This window comes from Pogoniulus pusillus, chromosome 27 (genome assembly GCF_015220805.1).
Source record: "Pogoniulus pusillus isolate bPogPus1 chromosome 27, bPogPus1.pri, whole genome shotgun sequence".
NCBI lineage: Eukaryota > Metazoa > Chordata > Aves > Piciformes > Lybiidae > Pogoniulus > Pogoniulus pusillus.
In genome coordinates, this window is record NC_087290.1 from 7,846,762 (window position 1) to 7,866,214 (window position 19,453).

A 19,453-nucleotide genomic window follows, 5' to 3' on the forward strand; every position below is an offset into this window, starting at 1 on the left:
CCTGAAGCCCACAAACTCTGCTGGCACAACCTGATCTGCAGGCCACAGGCGCATACCCTGCACGGTTCACAGAACCACATGCTCTGGTTATCTCAGAGCTCAGCCCAAGGAGCTCCCACGGGGCACTGGGAGTTCCCCAGCCTCATTATACCACACATTTAAATTCTGCAATCACTGGGAAAGACCTCACTATGAGCCTCAGCAGTTCTTGGCACAGAGCTGAACGAGTCAGATGATTCAATGCAACCACCATGATTTTGTTGCTTCTGTCACCCATGGTGTACAACTGCTCTTCATCCACTACTAAATGGTAACACCCAAGTCCCTGAAGGGACACAGTAACTTCACACACCACCAAAATACACATGTACTGGCCTCTCTGGTATCTGTTAGTTCACCTGTGTGATTCCCTGGATCTCAGCTCCCATAGGTTACACCTTATGTGAACTCCTCAGGCTGGGAAGTGCTCCAAGGCTGCCATCACCCTCTATGTGTGCACCTTTAATAGCAGCAAAATGGAAATTACCACTTTGGGCAGAAACCACATAGTTCTGCCAGCCTCAGCAGTGCTCTATCCTGAGAGGCACTGTCACTGCCTGTAATCTCTGCCCCTGTATCACCTACAGCCATCAGCGCTGAGCCCCAGATTATGGCTTCTCACAGCAAAAGGGTTTGTTTCCCCCAACGCTGGAAGCTGGAGGCTATTGGCCAGAACATAACTCCCAGCAATGGCAGCACAAAGCCAACAGTTCACACCTTGCCACTTCTTGTGAAAAGAAAGTAGGTGAAACCTCTGCTCTGCAAGCAAAAGCTCATGCACCAGTGCCACAGCCTCCAGCCACATGCATCACCTCCAGGCAGAAGAATGAAAAACTTCATGCTAAAAATGGCTGTTTACTGGGAGCAGGGGAACACAGACCCAAAGCTCTGGAAGCTCCTCCCTTCAGAGCACACCCATCCCACTTCATTACATGGGTAGAAAAGCTTAGAGCTGCAGCTAACAAACCACCCAACTGAGATGTTTGTGATAACAACTGCCACCAGAACAAGGCAGCACAGATCATCCAGGATATCCTGTTCCCTCATGCACAAATTCACCAGATTACACAAACCTTCCTCCTGCTGGACTTTCCACAGCAGCAGAGTGAACCCTGTGCCAGCAAAGGGCTGGTGTGCTCAACAGGGCGGGGAGGGCAGGAGACAGCCACGCAAAGAAAGATAAAACCACATCTTATTTGAACACAGCATCTTATTTGATCTGGGGAGTGATTCAGCCACCACTGAAGTCCAGACTTCCTTTTCCAGCACACAGGTGTTATGTTCAAAGTCAGTAATAAATCCTCTTCCCTCCTTCCCAGGCAAGGTGTGTGCAGGGTTAACACAGGACTTGGCTGCAAAGCCCACGTTCTGGATAGATGCTGTCTTACTGAGATTTGTTAAGCTGTAAGCTCTGAAGGATAAGGACCACTGGATGTCACTCAGTACTCCTGCCATCGTTCCTCAGCCCTACCAGCAGGGAAGCAGGGCAGCCTGGACACAGAACATCATCATGACCTCTTCAGATCACTTATGAAAAGTTTTCAGTGTGTCCTCACCACAAAAGCTTCTGCACTGCCTGCCAAGGCTGTGGCTGTACAACATGCACTGATGGGGCAATGGTGCAACTTCTAATCACATGGCCAAGATTTCTCTTTCCACCAGCCCACAGAGCCTTTCCACAAGAGGATCTCATTACAAGCTGTTGTTTAAATCCTATTTTCAGCAAAACCAACACAGAGAGAGCAGCCAATTGCATGGCTGAGCCAGGCCAGCCACCTTCACACAAGCAGTGTGGAGGCAAGTGTGGAGGTAAGTTGCTAATACTCAGATCGCTTCAATGCCCAGGAAGGCATTGGAGGAATCAGGAGCTTTCCTAGAAGCCCCAGCACACTGAACTTCAGATCCTTTCTAGAGCCTGTCACACTGGTGGATGGGAACTAGCTGTACTGGTTGTCACAGCCTGCACAGCTCTAGCAGCAGAGCAGTTCCTAGAAAAGCTGCCTACCCCACTGGCAGCAAGAGCAGTTACGTTAGCTTAGAGCACACATCCACACTTTGCAGTCTCACAGGATCATTTACAAAATTACAAGTTTGGAGGTTATAAAAACCTCCCAGAATACTGGCACTGGTTTAATACCTTTAATGATAGTTCCTTCTTTCCTGTATCCAAATGTAGTAACCAACTAGAGACCCAATGAGAGTTCATTTGGCAAACGAAGCCTCCCACATGCAGGATAACTCTCCAACATCTAATAACACCAGGAAGAATTCTCCAGTTTCTGTGATCTACAAAGACCTCCAAAGCTGTGACTCATCAAGCACTTACTGGTGTGCCCACGATGCCACCTCCCTTCATTTCAAGCTGCTAGAACACATTCAAAGCTAAAAATACAACTTCAGCACCATCCATCCCTCTGTGATAATCATCACTGCCAGTGGTACCACTTCTCAGTGGGAGCAAGAAACTATTTCTGTGAGACACTGTTAGGTGAACCAGCAGAGTTAGTGAGATTCACCAACTCTGCATCTCTTACCTTCTACATCATACCACTGGGCACCGTTTGTGATACCATCTTGGAAGGTCTCTCCCTCCTCACCCGGGCAATTGGGTTTGCCAGTTCTCATTATGGGATGATTTGAGGCATAAGCTTTAGCCAAATATTTGAACACTTCGTCGTCAGCTGATTTACTGTAAATTCCTGAGGGCTTATGCGTGGGGGAGTCATCGTAGGGGTAGCTCGCGACGACTGAGCCCCCGTGGAGATTGCCAGAGAGCAGAAACCTGGGTTTGGGAAGGGAAAGAGAAAAGAAAAGTCACACTGGAACAGTTTCAACAGGAAGCTGGCTACAGCCACCCAGCCAGTTGTTCTGCCACCTTCCCACCCAAATCAGGTTCTTAGGAGCCTCTATTTGGGATCAGTGAGGCAAAACCTGCTCGCTGGACAAGCTGCCCAGCACTAATGACACTTTGGAAAAGGAAGTGACCAGACCATACCCACCAGGCTTGTGCAGGGAGCACTCCTATGGAGTTGCAGCTATACCAAAGCTACATCAACAGATACACATTTGCCTGCCACCAAGTCAGCTACTCTCGGACAGAAAGAGTCCTGGGAGATGTATCCCCTCTCAGGTTAACAGCAACTCCAACACAACATGCAGGACTATTAGGAGGTCCAAGCAGAGTCCAAATAGGAGCATGCTAGAGAAGTCAGCAACCCTCAGGACTGGTTTACTCACTCCCTAAACTGCTATTTGGCATTACTGGAGATGAAACAAGTCTCCTGCTGCAGGCTAAGGTCAAGCTCTCAAACCCCATGACAGACAAGCAGTGCCCTGCTCATAAGCAATATACAGGGCTCTTTGTCAAGCTCTGAGCAATGCCTGGTATGTACAACAGAACTGACCTGCATAAATAAAACCTGGATGTGTGACAGAGTTGTTAATATCCAAAGCAGAAGATAGAGCATGACATGCCCTATATCACACTTCAGTTTCATCAGCGGCAGCATAAGCATCCTGATAAATCCTAAAGGCAACTGCCTCTGCTCTTCCTCTTTCCACCAAGTACAGCACTGAGGGGAAGGCCTCTGCTCTTTCAGTCAAACAGGATTTAGTTTGCGAGCAGACCTAACGTGACCAATAAATACCTTTGCCTTGCTTTAAGCAGCAAACACGAATCACATCATGCCCACTATCTCTTCTTTTATCAAACAGTTCTGTTTGCCCATTCATTTTTCTATCAGCGGTTACCTTAGACTAACAACTGTACCAGCATCAACCGCTGCTGCCAGGCAGAGGGCTGCACAAAGCACCACCTTCTCCCCGTTTCACCCTGCCTTCGGTGCAAATTCCACCTCAAACACTTGAAAGAAAACTCAATATAAAGCCCAAAGTACTTTCAAAACGACAATAAGGAGCATGCGTGAGGTCCTTAGTAACTAATTTTGAGCTGCACCAGTCTGCTGGGATTTTAGTGCAAACTGTCCTAAAAGGATCCTCAGGACAAGCAATTACTGGTGCAGTGTCTCTAGAGCAGTAATCCCCATGGGCACCACCATGCACTGCATGTTAATAAAGACAGTTTGTCCAAGCAAATGGTGCTCCCTAAACCTGAGCAAACGTTACACAACACTGAGCGTTGTGTTGGTTGGATCCAGCCAACAGCCCTCGTGTCTGCCAGCCATCCCTTCTCCGTTTTGCTTCCTGTCCCCCTTTTAGGAAGTGGGCCACAGCTTGTTCCAGGACGTTGCTTATACTGGATCAGACTCTGCAGTCTGGCTTCCCCTGAGCAAGTTCAAGTAGGTGTTCATGCTGACCTCTGTGGTTTGGACCTTCCATAATTCTCTGACGAACATGAAGCAAATGAAGAGACAGTGCCCAGTTTGGCCACTATATTTTCGAGGGCAGCCCCAGGCCCCAGACCAGAGCTGCGTTTCAAAGGCTGCCCCACTGCGGGCACAGTAGCTTCCTACCATTCATCTCCTCATCATCACCTCAGCGTGGGTGCTTAGAGCTTGGTCCTACGTGCTTCAACAGGAGGACAGAGGGGAAGTGATCACAGATCTCTGTATTGTTGCTGCACAGTGTTACTGCTAAAGCTGGGGATTTTTCCATGAAACAAAAAGATGGTGACAGCCTTATTCTACACAGCTCTCCACTGAAGTGTTTGTACACAGATCAGCCATACACTTGACCTCAAGTATCTGAAGCATCCTACAGCTCATGGTGAAAGCATTAGTGGCTCCAAGGGCTCAGACTCACAGACAAGCTCAAGACAAAGTGGATGAGAAGTTTCCAGCTGTGGGCTCCTGTTGAAAGGAGGCACACACACGACCACAGAGTCTGTGCCCAGCAGAGCTGGCAGGGCTCTTGGGCAGGTGCACAGCAAACTGTGACCACCAAACTGCTCTGACACAAGAGGGTCACATCAGTACCAAGGTGCAGGCTTACTGGCCATCTGCAGTAAAAGGCCACCCTGGCACAAGAGGCAGGCTGGGAAGAAAGTGGTTGGAAATAGTCTTCCCCCCTCCCACAATCCCTGCAAGGGAGCAATGTCAAAGGCTGAAATTTGGCTCAACCCGGCAGGGAGCTGAGACGAGTCACCCTTTGCCCAGAGCTGAGTTCTGAGAGCACGGGGTGGTAGTGGAGGGGAACCGGGCAGCGGGGCCGGGCCGCACTCACCTGTTGCGGCGCATCCAGGCGATGAGGGCCTGCACCTCGGGCACGGGCTCCAAGTTAGGCTCGGCGACCCCGAATTGGTCGGGGAAGCTGCGGTTGAGGTCACGGCCACGACTGTTCTCCCTACCGCCCTCAGCACCGCCGCCGCAGTCGCCTTCGCGGGCACGCTCGAAGCCGTCGGGGTTGAGGCTGGGCAGCAGGTAGATGTCGGTGGTGTTGAGCAGGCGGCCGATGCGCTCCTCACCGTTTGCCCAGCCCCGCACCAGCTCCTGGGCCAAGCGGAGCAGCAGCGGCCGCGCCAGAGGCTCGTCCCCGTGCATGTTGCCCACTAGCTTCACCTGCGGCCGGCCGGGCAGGGCCAAGCCGCCGGGCTCCTCATCGGCGTGCTCCGGCCCCAGCCCCGCCGTCAGACGCAGCACCCACAGCGGCCGCCCCTCCACCGAATTACCGATGCTGAAGAGTCGCGCCAGGCCCGGGGGGGCCGCGTCCACCAGCGCCTGCAGCGCTTGGCCCAGTTCGGCAGAGTGCAGGTACCGCAGCGTCTCGCCGGGCGCTGCCGCCGCCTCCGCCTTCTTGATGTGGACGCTGCGGGCCGAGCCCAGAAACAGCGCGCAGGAGAGCAGCAGCAGTGCCCCGCCAAGCCCCCGCTCCGCGCTCGCCATAGCCCCACCGCACGCCCAACCCCACCGCTCCGCCGGGCAGCGGGGCCACTGGGCGGGGACACCGCTCGCTCCGCCCACGGGCGTGCACTCCTTCCGCAGCCCGCCAATGACCGACGGCCGGGGGGGAGGAGCCGATAGAGAGAGGCGGCGAGGGACCAATGAGGGACGACGTGCAGCACTGCGTCACGTCGGGGTAGGGTGCTGGGGAGCACAGTGGCGCCCCCTTGCGGGATGCGCCGCCACCGTGGGCCGCGCTACTCGCAGTCCGGTCCAGCCCTTGTCCCTGTGGCGGTCTCGGTTCCCGCGACCTTGGTGGCGCGGAGAAAGATAAGGAGGGAGCGTGAGGAAGCGGCGAAAGGTGATTTTCTTTCTCCCTGAGCAGAAGGCGGCCTTCGTCTTTCTGTGCTCGGTGTATCCCTAAAACCCCGGCAGAAGCCAGGCAGGGGAGCACCCTGACCACAGTGCTCACCGGGCCCGCGGCTCTGGTTAATGACCCAAAATCGAGTTATTGTGTACAGGAGGATAACTACCAGCACACGGCAATGCTCCCTGTACCTCACAGGGGTGTCACAGCATGCTTCTGAGGTATGGGCACTCTCAGCACTTTGTCCAAAAGATAAAGCCTAACCACAAAACACAGCCTTGGACAGGGGTGGCAGCAGCCAGGTGGCCTGTTCCCCCGGCACGTGGTCAAGCGGCAAAGTGCTGCTCCTACTGCATGGCTTTCTGGAAGGAAGTGCACCTGGTGCACTGACTGTGCTACCACCTCAGCCTCGGAGCATTAAAGACATTTAACACCCGTTGGTGTTCCATACTGCGTGTCGCTGGGTGGCAAGCTACTGCAGAACTAATGAGAAGATACATCAATAGCACCTGGAGGTTTCTTCCTTCACATCTATATATCCCTTTTTGGAGGCAGGTGAGATGACAAGAAATAATTAGCAGAAGAAGCTTACTCTGCAAAAAGTGTGTTGCAGTCCATAAAACATTGCATCTCTGGCAGCAGGTCCTGTCCATTCCTGTTTAACTTTTCAGGAGTCCACATCTGCTTCCCAGCTCTGGCATTTCCTGTTGGAGACACGAGATCCACATCTAGCACATAAAAGTGATTTTCAGGGGAACCCTCAGTGCTGTGACTCCTTCATCTCACTGCATCCTGGGATCCTTTGTGTGAGAGATCAGATGATGCACAGTTTTGAGCATGCCGAGCGTGTTGTGGCATCAAAAGGGCCCTGAGGAAAAGGAGAGTAAATTGGCTTCCTCTGGGCTCATCTGCGCCACACAGTCATTAGGAGAGGGACAAGCAGGGAATAGGGATTATCCATCAAAAAGATGCCTCAGATCTAATTAAAGTGGAAAAGCTGAAAGACATTGGTCATCAAAACGTTCGTAAAGCAAAAGGGAGAAGAAATGTCAAGAGGGAATTTGGCTGCCTCAGAAGTGATCACCAGTACACAGCTTTAAGTCCTCAGTCTACAAATAAATTGCTCTGGATTTACATAGAGTAATTAAGCTCATTCCCCTTTTTAGCTGATAAAAGCCCAGTTGTCTGGAATCTCAACAAACCAATTGTAAAAGCAGAAGACTGATGAGTCATGCACTCATTTGCTCAGCAGCCAGTAACAACAAAACCTTCTCATTTCCCAGGACCAACCTAAAGGAGCCCTGCCTTCCTGATCCCTGGGTGAGCAAGACTGTACATTAGGGATCAACCAACAAGAAGCCTTCTCTTCCTCAGCTCTGCCCTGCACTTGTGCTTGCTGAGAGCTGCAGCCCTGGCACTAGATAAGGGGTTGTGGCTTTTACCTTATAAAACTCTCTTGCAGTGGTTCTAGCCATAGAGAAGTGGAGCTTCTTCCTGAAGGCTGTCAGCAAATGGTTCCCCATGAACTGGAAAGAGAGCAGCTCAGTCCTTGCAGATTTCTCAAAGAAGGAAAGAGGAATCATGCCACAGCAGGGAAGTTAAAACTGCTCATATTGTTTGGCAGCACTTCACAAGATCAAATCAGCACTTGACTTTCCAGCTGAGTGCTTCCCAGAAACCCCACTGGTGATGAAAGTTCCTAGGTAGACAAAAATATCTGAGGTCCAGGCTGTAGAGCAGCCACAGTCTTGAAAGAGAAGCAGATCTGGGAATGCTGCTAGGGAATGCCCTGTTCTGGCTGTCAGAGAGCACCTAAATCAGGCAAGAAACAGGCACCCAGTTTAGTGTCCTCCTCAGTCATTTTATTTTCCCAGAGAACAAACCCCCTTGAAGTGCAGCCCATCAGAGACAGGGGCACGTTTTCTATCCAGGAAAATAACAAAAGCAATGAGAACCTGCAGATACCTCTGCTATGATACAGTCTTACCCTGTGGCTGAGGCAGGAAACAGCCTTGCAAATTGGTTTGAGCAAGTAGCAAACGGAGTTTCCTGAGTGGCTGGGGGCAAAGTTAAGGCTAATCGCATTAACTTTCCCGGAGCACTGCTGGGTGTGGAGGCAGAAAGCTACTAACCAGGACTCCCTGGGCAGAAAACAAGAAGAGCCAACATTTAACTGGAATTTAATACAGATAAGTCATTTTTATCTCCTGCAGGGGACCTGCATTGCTAATTTAACGCCAGGTTCCTTTCACAATCCTTCTTATTTGGGACCATACTTTTCAGAGCAGGATAAGAACGGCCACACCAGGGTGCATCTTTAGTCTTTTAAGTCAAGATTCCTGACTGTAGGGACCCACCAGTGCTGGATGTAACCCAGAATGGTTAGAGAAGAGGAGGGGGCAGTGCTGGCTGCTGGTAAGGTAACAGGCAGCTGTGCCAACTGCAGCTATTTGGTGAAGCTTTCATACAGAGTCCTGAGAGTTTCTGCAGTCCCTGGCTGCTTTCCTCACTGCACAGGAAACCTTGGCAAGTGTCTCAGTGATCTTGATGAAAGGTTAGACTTGCCCTCCTGGAACATGGTTCTGTTTCTTGCACTTGCTTGAAGCAGGGAGAGTTTAAAAGATCCAGGAGCAATTGTTTTAAGTGAAGACTGAGGTTCTCTAAGCCTAATCTACTCACACTTCTAAAAGATAAACAAGAGTACAGCAGGACCATTAAGCCCAGGATATAGTTCCTGATGCATCACTTGGAGCACAGGAGACTTCCTACAGCACAGATGAACAACATGAGGGGAAGTACCACCTCCAAAGTGCATTCTCCTCCTTCTCTGGGCCCAAAGCTTTCAGCAGACCTGTCTGCTGCTTTAGCCTTCTGCAGTGTTTACTGCCTCTGAGCCTCTGCAGTGGTGATCATCCTGCTCCCAGGGCTTCCAGGAGGTGACTTAGCTGCTAGCTGCCGTGCGTGGGTATCCAGTAGATGGCATCCGTGTCCAACGCTTGTTCTGAGGCTTCACCATCCCGGGGGCTTCTCTTCTGCTTTGTTCATCTCAGGAGCCGTTCCTTCATTAATTCCTACTTTTAATTTGAATGTTTCATGTCCTCTGAACAACTGATTTTCGAAATGTTAAAGTATTCACTGATTCAATGCTCTTCTCACTATTCTTGCCCTTTCCCAAGGATCAAGTGCCATTCGGTGGCAATTCTGTCCAAGTGAGAGCTTTGCAAGAGGGCTTTGCAACCCTCCACCACAGTGGGTGACTGTTTATAGAAGGATCATCAAAGATAGAATTAATAACACAATTAGGAAAGAAATCTTTGAGATCTGCCCACCGCAGCAGTGCAAAATATGTGGGGTATAGGCTGGAAGTCTGAGAAATCAGGGCACACCACATCTCCATAATCTTTCTCCTTGGGAAAAACAGGTTTTGTGGGAGGAAAGGGGAGTGCTGAGTAAGTTTAGGCAGCATTCCCTGACAGCCTGGCTTTCCAGCCCAGATATGTGGCAAGCGGAGGCAGTGAGTTTGGGTGTTATAATCATTCTCCAACAATGGAAGCATTGCAAAATATGTAACAGTGCATATTAAAAAGGGATTAGGAGTGGGGGGAAACCACATGGAATAGGAAGGGAGGAGCAGCCTTTGAGCAGAGCCTCAGGCACTGTTGCAGAAAGGTGTTTTCTGGAGCAGGATTACAGCCATGTTACAGGCATTGTTTGACTGACAAACCTACCCACAGATACACTCTCCAGCTTCCACACTTCTGTGCAGATTCTGCCATGCCCTGGACTCCCAAGAGCAGCCTTCAGCCTTCTCAACTGCACTAAATATAAAATGAGTTGTTCTCTGCCAGTGGAAACACAGGGGATGATGAGTTGTGCCCCCTGTCCTTGCTGGCATTGAGGATAACCAAGCGGAGCCCAAACAGCTGTGAAGTTTGGAGTCAGAGGTTAAGAGATCCAATGGAAAAGGAACTTCTCAATCTCTATCATGTTCTAAATCTGCTCTTCTCAGGTTTCCAAGGCTTAGATTACACCTTGGAATAGACTGGTGTTTATTAATTAATTCCCTTTGGGGCTGTCCAGAGCCATATTTAACAACAGTCTTATTCTGGGTTTGTGGGTCCAGCATTGCCATAAAGATGAGAGGCTGGAACTAATGTGGAGGATTCTCTGGCTCTATCCCAAGGTCTGTCCAATCCAGCCTTGACAGTGCCTGATCCACACACCTCACACCAGAGACCAGAGAGCTGCATCCTTTGCCACAGAGAGTTATGGAGAATCTGCCTCATGGAAGAGGTTCACCCCAGTCTGAGTCACGAGTGGCTGCTTTACATTCTGGAACATGAGGTTTACGTCCTTCCTACATGTAATGGAAAGGCAGATAGCCAAGCCACAAAACTCTAGACCTCAGTAATTAAACACCCACAGGATAATTACAGCCTGTATAAAAAGAAAGGTGTAAAAAGCCATTGTGAAAGTAGTTCTTATGATTAAAAATGTCACCTTCTATTGCCCCTGTCCAAGTAGCACCTTGCTTTTCTAGTCTGTCTTCCTTCAGCAGATCTCAAAGCCCACTGAAAAACAGGACACTGCCATTGCCTTCATCTAAAACACATCAAACTGATGAACCTTAGCTCACCTTGCTGCCCGTCACACAGAGCTGCCATAGACCCAGGATAGAATCTTTCCCAGGTGCCACTTGATGCTGTGTCTTGCATCAGGACAAGCTCACCACAAAGCACCTGTGGTCTCACAGCTTCTTCCCTTACTCTCATTTTGAGACTAGAAAACTACCCCTCAACTCCATTACTTTCATTCTTTACATCCTCATTTATTCCAAACAGCTCCTTCTTCTCCTGGACTATCATTGCAATACAGTGACCAGAGGGAGCACAGATCTCTCCATGCTCTCCTGCCTTTGGCTCACATCTTGGCAGGAGCTCACAAGCCTTTTTCAAGCCTCTGTCTCTGTTTCAACTCAGCTTAACATCAAATCACAAAGATCACTTTACTCTTAAGAGCATTTTGATTAAAGTTTCTACTGGACCATAAGCCAACATTTAGTCAAATGCTACAAGGACAGGACAGAACTTGGGAAAAAAGTGGTGGAAGAAGCTAAACTTGTTTCTTAAAGTTTCTTAAATTGAGTGTGAAGGTAAAAAGTGAGTTAAAGGCTGAGCACTCATTTCTAGAAGACAAGCTGAGCATTGTCTCTTCAAGGGACTTTGCACACAGCTATTTTTTTAAGAGTAAATGATTCCCTGATATTTTAAGGATAAAGCAATGAACACTTTCTATGTTCATGTTCATTTTAGATAAAAAACACCCAGAAGTGATGCATGTTTGCATTCATCCCTACAAATAAACACTGCTGCAGCTCATGTGGTCTGCATACAGCCAGCCCTCGCTGCCCACCTCTGCACTGCTGAAGTCTACAGACAGAGAAAACACCAAGGAGGTGTCTCAGGCTCCTCCTGCTCGTGAAATGCACTTTATGGCTCTGCTGATCCAGTTCCTGATGACTAACATGCCCTGTGCCTGCAGGGACACTGAGAGCAGTGAGAACACAGTCTGGAGGCTGCCAGGAGCTCATCATTTGAACCATGCTCACCATCACTCTGCTGCAGTATAAAGAGGTGAATTCATCTGTGTCCCCTGCAGACACACGGCCCATGCCCTCAGCTGTCCCAGCACCTCACAGGGTGCCCTGGGCTGAGCTAACCACAGCACCACCCTGGAGGTACAAAACAGTGAGCAGGGCAGTCTCTGCTCTCTCCAGTGCAAACAAGAAGTTCAAAGTCTGAATCAGGGCATTTTCTCATTTTCCAGTCAAAGAAGGACATGGTGAAGAGATATGGGCAGGAAGGGACAACCTGGAGTCCAGGATAATCCAGGATAAAATCACAGTATCACAGTATCACCAAGGTTGGAAGAGACCTCACAGATCATCAAGTCCAACCCTTTACCACAGTGCCCAAGGCTAGACCATGGCACCAAGTGCCACATCCAACCTTGCCTTGAACTGCCCCAGGGACGACGACTCCACCACCTCCCCAGGCAGCCCATTCCAGTGCCTAATGACTCTCTCAGTGAAGAACTTTCTCCTCACCTCGAGCCGAAATTTCCCCTGGCACAGCCTGAGGCTGTGTCCTCTTGTTCTGGAGCTGGCCACCTGAGAGAAGAGAGCAACCTCCTCCTGGCCACAACCACCCCTCAGGTAGTTGTAGACAGCAATAAGGTCACCCCTGAGCCTCCTCTTCTCCAGGCTAAACAACCCCAGCTCCCTAAGCCTCTCCTCGTAGGGCTGTGCTCAAGGCCTCTCACCAGCCTCGTCGCCCTTCTCTGGACACGCTCAAGCATCTCAGTGTCCTTCCTAAACTGGGGGGCCCAGAACTGAACGCAGTACTCGAGGTGTGGTCTGACCAGTGCAGAGTACAGGGGCAGAATGACCTCCCTGCTCCTGCTGACCACACCACTCCTGATACAAGCCAGGATGCCACTGGCTCTCCTGGCCACCTGGGCACAAAATCCCTACAGCTTGAGACAGTGTCATGAACACCCGGAAAGCTGAGAGGGAAAGGTATTCTTTTTGGCTGCAGGTCTCAATAGCTGATGCAGGAACTCTCATTAGTTACTCATTGCCTCAGCAAGTCTCATAAAAGAGCCAGCAGAGCCCAGCAAATATTTTTCTTGAGTGTTCTGGGAGCTCAGAAATCCAGAACTTGAACGAGGCCTTGAACCCATTTTATGGACTCATTTCTTACTAAGCTACCATAAAATATTAAAATTCAGACCTTATAAATAAAGAAGGCAAAGAGCTGTGCATTTCTTAGCAGAAGCAGCCTCTCCAGAGACTCTTCCCAAGGTAAGTCCTGTGCTACATGACCCAGAGAAGGGTTCCCCTGATAGGCAGGTGACTGGGGACAAAGAACTCACGCAGCAGAGATTAGAGGTGTAAAATCCCCTTGATTCTGCTCTGGACTGGAAAAGTCCCTGCAACAATCAGCTCGGTTTATTCCCTGGTGACCCTGGCCCTGTCTGCGAGGGCAAGCAATTAACCCCCTGCAAGCCCTAAGCAGAGGCAGTGACGCTGTGACCCTTTTTCCAACAGACAGCAGCTGATCGCATCCGAGATGGCACAGAGAAGCAGTCCTGCAGTCCCCTACCAAGTGCCTGTCCTTGCTGTTTGCTTTTTGGCAGGCGTAGCCACAGGTAAGCAATGGAAAAAAATCTGTCATGACTTTGCCCAAGCCCCATCCTGCTGATGTGAAACTGTCCAAGGTTGGGCAGTGCCCGGCGCAATGTGCCACACCAGCCTCCCAGCTCTCAGGTGTTTTGGAGGTCCCTCCCCAGAGGACTGTGAACACTGATCTCTGAGTTTAAGAGTAGCAGAGCAGGGGAGTGGGGAAGCTTCAGCATTTTTCAGTGTTGCTGCAGCAGCTGCATAGGGGTGACAAGGTCACCATTTCCAAACCTGCTCTAAGCAGTGTTGGCCACCTGGGAACAGCAGGGAAGAGACAGGGAGCTTTGGACTTGTTTATATTCACAGGTCTATAGTGCCTTTATATCTGAGCTGTATTTTTAGTTCATTCATCTATAGCACAGGCCACAGCAGTAAGCTTCAGCCCATTACAAAAGTTTTTTCTCATACTGCTTGTTTACTTTGTCCTGAGGTTTGTGTGTTACACCCAAAGTGCAACTCTCCAGCAGCCAGACTCAGATACTGCTGTGGAGCTGATTAATTGATATTCTCAAGCACATTCAGTTCCAGACAAAACCAGGGTATCAGACAGTGGGCACAAAACCAGAGGGCACAGGTATGCCACAGTGGTGACTTGCAGCAAGAGAGTGAGCAAGGCTGGCAGGATGAGGACGACCTTTTGCTGTGTGTTACATGGTCACTGTTGGGTTTCTCTGGGCAAGCTTTGCTGTTGTTGCTGTCTGTTGCAAGCCTGACTTCTATTTTAAATAACTGAAGGAAGCACTGTGATGATGAAAACCTTCTGTCTTAAAAACTGAAGTCCCACCTGAAAGTAACTGACAGATTGGAGCCCAAATCTCTCAGTCCCTCCTCCAAGGCTGAGGACCTTGAGAAGCTGGCAGGGAAGTTTTGAGGGAAGGCTACAGCTTTGGATGCTTAATGCCTTTGTTCTGCTTCTTTTGCAGGTTTGGAACTGTCTGTCAACAACCACGCTGCTGACTTCTCCCTGTCTACACTTCCTGCCCCTGCTGTCTCACTCTCCTGCCTAGTACAGAACAGCAGCCAGGCTGAGGAGCTGCTCTGGTACCGAGGAGATGGGCAGGTGGATCTGAGAGATGGCAATAAAGTGAATGTCAGCAACATCTGCATATCCCCAGTCACCGAGGCCGACAATGGAGTCACCTTCTCGTGCAGGCTGGCACGGGACAAGTCTGTCCAGGTGTCAGTGGTCCTGGATGTCCTCTGTGAGTTGCAGTGGTGGATATCTGTGCAGAATGTCTGGGGTGGGATGAAACCATGGGCTGAGCACCTCAGTGTCTGGGTGCAAGCTGGAGGTGGGGTGTTTTGCACCCTTTTCCACTGGCTTCAGCAAGAAAGAATGTGTTTAGGAGGAGGCAGCTCACGTGGTAAGACACTCCCTTCCCACAGCGCTGCTTATGGCCTCATCCCATGTCTCTTTCATAGGAGTGGGTGGGCCCTTAATAAGAAGACGTTGTGGCTATGTCCCTGCCTCCACCTAGATTCTGTGCCAAGGATGCAAGTCAGGGCAGAGGAGTTATGGGAGTGACTGCCAGTGACTGCCCTGCTAATTCCTGGGGATCAGGAAAGGCTGCACAACTGGGATGTGTTACACCACTCAACAAGGTGTGAGTTTGGTTCAAGAGTGGGCAGCATTATTAATGACCTACTGAACCACATTGCTGTCAACAGTTCCTCCCAATGTGAGTGGAGAAGAGTCCCTCCAGATCGAAGAAGACAAAGATGTTACTATGACCTGCAATGCCAAGTCCAACCCTCAAGCCCAAACGGCTTGGTATAAGAACAACAGCACCCTGACCCTGCAGCAGGATCGGTACCAGCTGTACCAGACCAGCGAGGTCGTTCAGCTCTCTATCCAAAAAGTAGAGAAGTCTGACAATGGCACCTACACCTGTGTGGTGAATTCTTCTTTGGGAGAGGGGAGAAAGGATTTCCACCTGATTGTTGAAGGTAACAAAGCTGCTGCCAAACAGTAAGCTTTACAAATAGCTCTCCATTCACAATTACAGCAATCCATTTGTACTAGGAAGTGTAAGAAGAGTGTGGTACCTTCTCCACCTTCACTTTTGAGGGCACAGTAACAGCATAGAGCTCTCCTTGCACCTGTGCCTAGGACCACAGCACCAGGAAAAGCCTTTCCTGCTCTGTTATTCAAATGTGTTTAGCAAGCGTGGCCTCACTCATCCTACTGCCTCACTTCCTACACTAACAGGGCACATTCAAGTGTGGTTTAAGGCACCTTAGGTCTCACTTGAAGCCTCTTACTCCAACTATAGTACTCTGTCATGCCAAAAGCACTGCTCAAGGCAGGAGAAGTTGTCTTCTAGAAGAGACTACAGCCTTGTGCACATTAGGGAGGTACAAGTCTTGCTGGGGTTGCACACTCAGGTGTTAGACAGGTGATGCTAGGTGAGGTGACCCACTGGGCACCCATATCCCACCCCTCACTCTTAGAACAGGGAGGAAAGCAATGTTACCTGTGTCAGTGGTGCTCCTGGCCACACTTATTTCCATGCACAAGAGTGTCTTGGGGGATCTTCTCCAGAAACTAACTTTTCAACTCATCCTTTGATTGACTAAGACACAGGTTTGGCTCCCTTCTCTCCGAGTGACTAACACACACAGGCAGCCTGCAGACAGCGGGGAGAGCACAGTTCAAATCAGCAGTGACAGCCATGGGAAAAGAAATGTCTTTGTACAGTGCTGTGAAACGTTCCCCTTCTATGACTGCACTCACATGTCAGACACTCAATCTCTCTCTCTCAACAGACAAAAAGCCTGTTTTTCCCACGGAGGCTATTATTGCTGCCGCCGTGGTGGTTGCACTCACAATATTTTTTGGACTCGTGGCTCAAAAAGATAAAATATGTAAGGTATGGAAAGCTTTAGTTCCTTAAGAAATATGCTTTTGCTTTGCTGCAGTGCTCTGGGTTTGATTTTTGGGCTTGGGGATTTTTTTACCTTTTCTATGCTGCTTTGTGATGTTGCTTGCTCCCGTTATGGAATGGCTACAAACTACCTCCTGCTTTAGAATGACACTAAATACATCAAATAGTAAAGATTCTAAGGTGAAAGCATTACCCACTTGCAAGATACTTAAAAAAACCCCAAACCCTATGGCTAGGAAATACCAAAGATAGTAAGATTTTTTTCTTCATTTTCAGTGCTTCAAAAGGTCAAGTGAAACAGCTCTGTAAGTATTTGCTTATTCCAAACCCTCCCCTTTATTTAAGCCTTGGCAGAAATGGGAAACAAAAGAGTACTTAACATGCCCAGACCCACCATGCTGAGTTACTGAGCTCTGGTTCTGGCTGCCAGGAGCCTGCACCTTGGTCCCCCCATGGAGAGGTGTCCATGGGAGTACAGCTTGGCCTCTGCCCTATCTCTGGCCATCCCAGGGTCCTGGCTGTGCCTGCATGGAGGCAGCAGGGAACAAACCAAGGGTGTATCCCCAGCCTGCTGAAAGGTTTTGGGGCTGAATGCAGCCCAGGGGAATGCAAATCACATGTCTGTTTTGGTTTTGGAGGGTTTTTTTTCCCTACTAGGTGACTTTTAATTTATTTTCATTTTGCTGCAGGTAACGACCACAAGGTTCCCGTGCACAGCCAGAAAACACTGTTTTTACTGGTAGAACTAAGCCATGGAGTGAGATGATGAGATAAAGCCCTGAAACAAGAGTTTTGGGTCAAGTTAATGCAGTCTTTTCAAAATATAAGTGGTTCTTTGTGTCTGTTTAGTCTGACTTACTGCTCAGAGCACTGCTGGGGGCAGGGGGTGGTGGACTGCCTGGGCTGTTGCCAGATCTCACCCTCCACACTTGTGCCTGCAAGGTATGCACGTGCAGCCAGGCATGTGGGCACGGGACTGATCCAGAGGAATCCTTACTGGGTTGCCACAGTCTGTAATGTTGTTGCCCATCAATTAAGTGTGGTATTAAGCTGGCAGCTGTTTCCTTGGCCTTGTCCTACAGTGCCATTCCACAGGGTGTTATGGGTGGTAGCCACCCAGCTTGCTGACCCTCCCCAGTAGTTCTACAGACTTCTCAGCTTCTGCTGGCCAGAGCTAAGCTGCCTGGCACTTTGCACTACCACTGCACCTCCCATCTCCCTTAGCTAAGAACAGGGCAACGTGAATGCTCCAGCACCATGACAGCAGGAAGACCTCTCTCCATCCCTCCTCCCAACAAATATGCCACTCAAGCATTTTTCTCAAGGTCCTGACAAGCTTTTAAGGCCTCATCATGTTTTAGAATGTATATTACTAATAGCATCAATAAACACAGTGTGCTGTAAACCAATTTGAGTCTGTGATGCACAAATACTCTTCTTGGAGGAGCAGGGCTGTTACTCAACAGGAAGCCTCTGCAGCACAGCCCACAGTGTGTCCTTGACCAGCATTTGCCATCACCATTCAATGCCACTGCCAGCTCATGTTCCCAGGCACCCAGCCTTGGCACTGCCTGCTGTTGAGACCCATTTCAAACCCTCCTGTTAAGCACAGAGAGGAGGTGACGCTGCAGGTATAGAGCCTGAAGGCAGTGGGATGGGAAGTCTTCAGTGAGGCCTTTTCTGCCCTGGCCTGGAGCAGCCCAGAGGGAACATGAATCATGGAATCACAGATTGGTTTGGGTGGACAGGGACTTTTAAAAGCCATGCAGTCCAACCCTCTGCAGTCAGCAGGGCCATCTTCTCCTACAGTGTCCAGTTCTGGGCCCCCCAGTTCAAGAGGGACATGGAACTGCTTAAGAGTCCAGCACAGAGCCACAAAGTAATGAAGGGAATGGAACATCTCTATTATGAGGAGAGGCTGAGGGAGCTGGGGCTGTGCTGCTTGGAGGAGACTGAGAGCTGACCTCACCAGTGTTTATCGATGTGTAAAGGTGAGTGCCAGGAGGCTGGAGCCAGGCTCTGCTTGGTCCAATGACAGGACAAGGGGCAATGGGTGGAAGCTGAGGCATAGGAAGTTTCATGTAAACATGTGGATTTTTTTTTTCCCTGTGAGGGTGACAGAACCCTGGAACAGGCTGCCCAGAGGGGTTGTGGAGTCTCCCTCTCTGGAGATATTCAAAACCCACCTGGAGATGTTTCTGTGTGATCTGGTACAGGAGATCCTGCTCTGGCAGGGGGGTTGGACTGGATGGGCTTTTGAGGTCCCTTCCAGCCCCTGACATTCTGTGATTCTACTACAGCAGGCTGCTAAGAGCCCCAGACATCCTGACCTGGAGTGTTTCTAGGAGTGGGGCATTTACCATCTCTCTGGGCAACCTGGGCCAGTGTATCATCACCTTCAGTGTGAAAAAAAAAGCCTCCCTGCTCTTTAGTCTGAATCTTCCCTCTGAATTGAAAATCATCAGCCTTTGTCCTGTCACAACAGACAAATCTGTCCCCGTCTTTCTTACCGGCCTCTCTTAAGCACTGAAGGAGCACAGAAGGTGTCCCTGGAGCCTTCTCTTCTCCAGGCTGAACAAGGCCAACCCTCTCAGTCAGTCCTCACAGCAGAAGGCTTCCAGTCCTCACATCATTGCTGTGGCCTCCTCTGGCCCCCCGCCGGCAGGTCCACGTCCCTCTGTGCTGAGGACTCTAGAACTGGACTCAACACTGCAGGTGGAGACTCAGCAGGGCAGAGCAGAGGGGCAGAATCCCCCCTCTGCACCTGCTGCCCACGCTGCTACGATCAGCCCAGGACTCGGTGGGGTCTGGCCTCCGAGCGCACGGTACCAGCTCATCTCCAGCTCCCATCCTCAAGCCCTTCTCCCCCCGGCTGCTCTCAGTAACCGATGGCTGCTCAGAGCCACGGAACCGGACCCGAACCATACGCAGCCGCCGGCACCGCAGCACCTCGAAGCCACCGGGAGCCACCCCACGCTGCCCCAGGCGGCGCCGAACGTTCTGGAAGCGCCTGCGCGAGGCCGCGGCCCCCGCGAGCAGCGCAACCGCCGCAAGCTTGTCCCTCGCGCGGCGCCGTCCAGCTCCC

General features: G+C 50.4%; 2 protein-coding genes across 3 annotated transcripts in view; one reads left to right on the plus strand and one right to left on the minus strand.

Annotated features, from left to right (window-relative positions):
• Positions 1 to 19,347, minus strand: part of CPD (carboxypeptidase D) — a 41,415-nt gene extending 22,068 nt beyond the window's left edge. Inside the window, exons 1-4 of one of the 2 annotated variants that reach the window (XM_064166088.1) lie at positions 18,879 to 19,347; positions 15,958 to 16,110; positions 5,221 to 6,947; positions 2,574 to 2,821 (exon numbers count right to left, since the gene is read on the minus strand). In XM_064166088.1, the coding sequence (XP_064022158.1) occupies positions 2,574 to 2,821; positions 5,221 to 5,879 (907 nt within the window). In that variant the 5' untranslated portion in view covers positions 5,880 to 6,947; positions 15,958 to 16,110; positions 18,879 to 19,347. Of the gene's footprint in view, positions 1 to 2,573; positions 2,822 to 5,220; positions 6,948 to 7,685; positions 7,698 to 15,957; positions 16,111 to 18,878 lie in introns of those variants that run through there. The other variant, XM_064166089.1, reaches the window with a different exon arrangement.
• TMIGD1 (transmembrane and immunoglobulin domain containing 1) lies at positions 13,356 to 17,773 on the plus strand. The gene is made up of 6 exons (XM_064166122.1): positions 13,356 to 13,452; positions 14,407 to 14,685; positions 15,152 to 15,430; positions 16,250 to 16,353; positions 16,645 to 16,673; positions 17,058 to 17,773. Exons 1-6 carry the CDS (start codon positions 13,374 to 13,376, stop codon positions 17,059 to 17,061), a joined length of 774 nt encoding a protein of 257 aa, XP_064022192.1. The 5' UTR covers positions 13,356 to 13,373; the 3' UTR covers positions 17,062 to 17,773.
• Positions 19,348 to 19,453: the final 106 nt, after the last annotated feature.

What these genes read in the sequence shown, in the direction of transcription:
- TMIGD1 (XM_064166122.1), top strand. Translation starts at nt 13,374, where the DNA reads ATGGCACAGAGAAGCAGTCCTGCAGTCCCCTACCAAGTGCCTGTCCTT. An exon ending in AGTGGTCCTGGATGTCCTCT is followed by an intron (nt 14,686 to 15,151) that starts GTGAGTTGCAGT and finishes TGCTGTCAACAG; the next exon opens with TTCCTCCCAATGTGAGTGGA. An exon ending in AAAAAGATAAAATATGTAAG is followed by an intron (nt 16,354 to 16,644) that starts GTATGGAAAGCT and finishes CTTCATTTTCAG; the next exon opens with TGCTTCAAAAGGTCAAGTGA.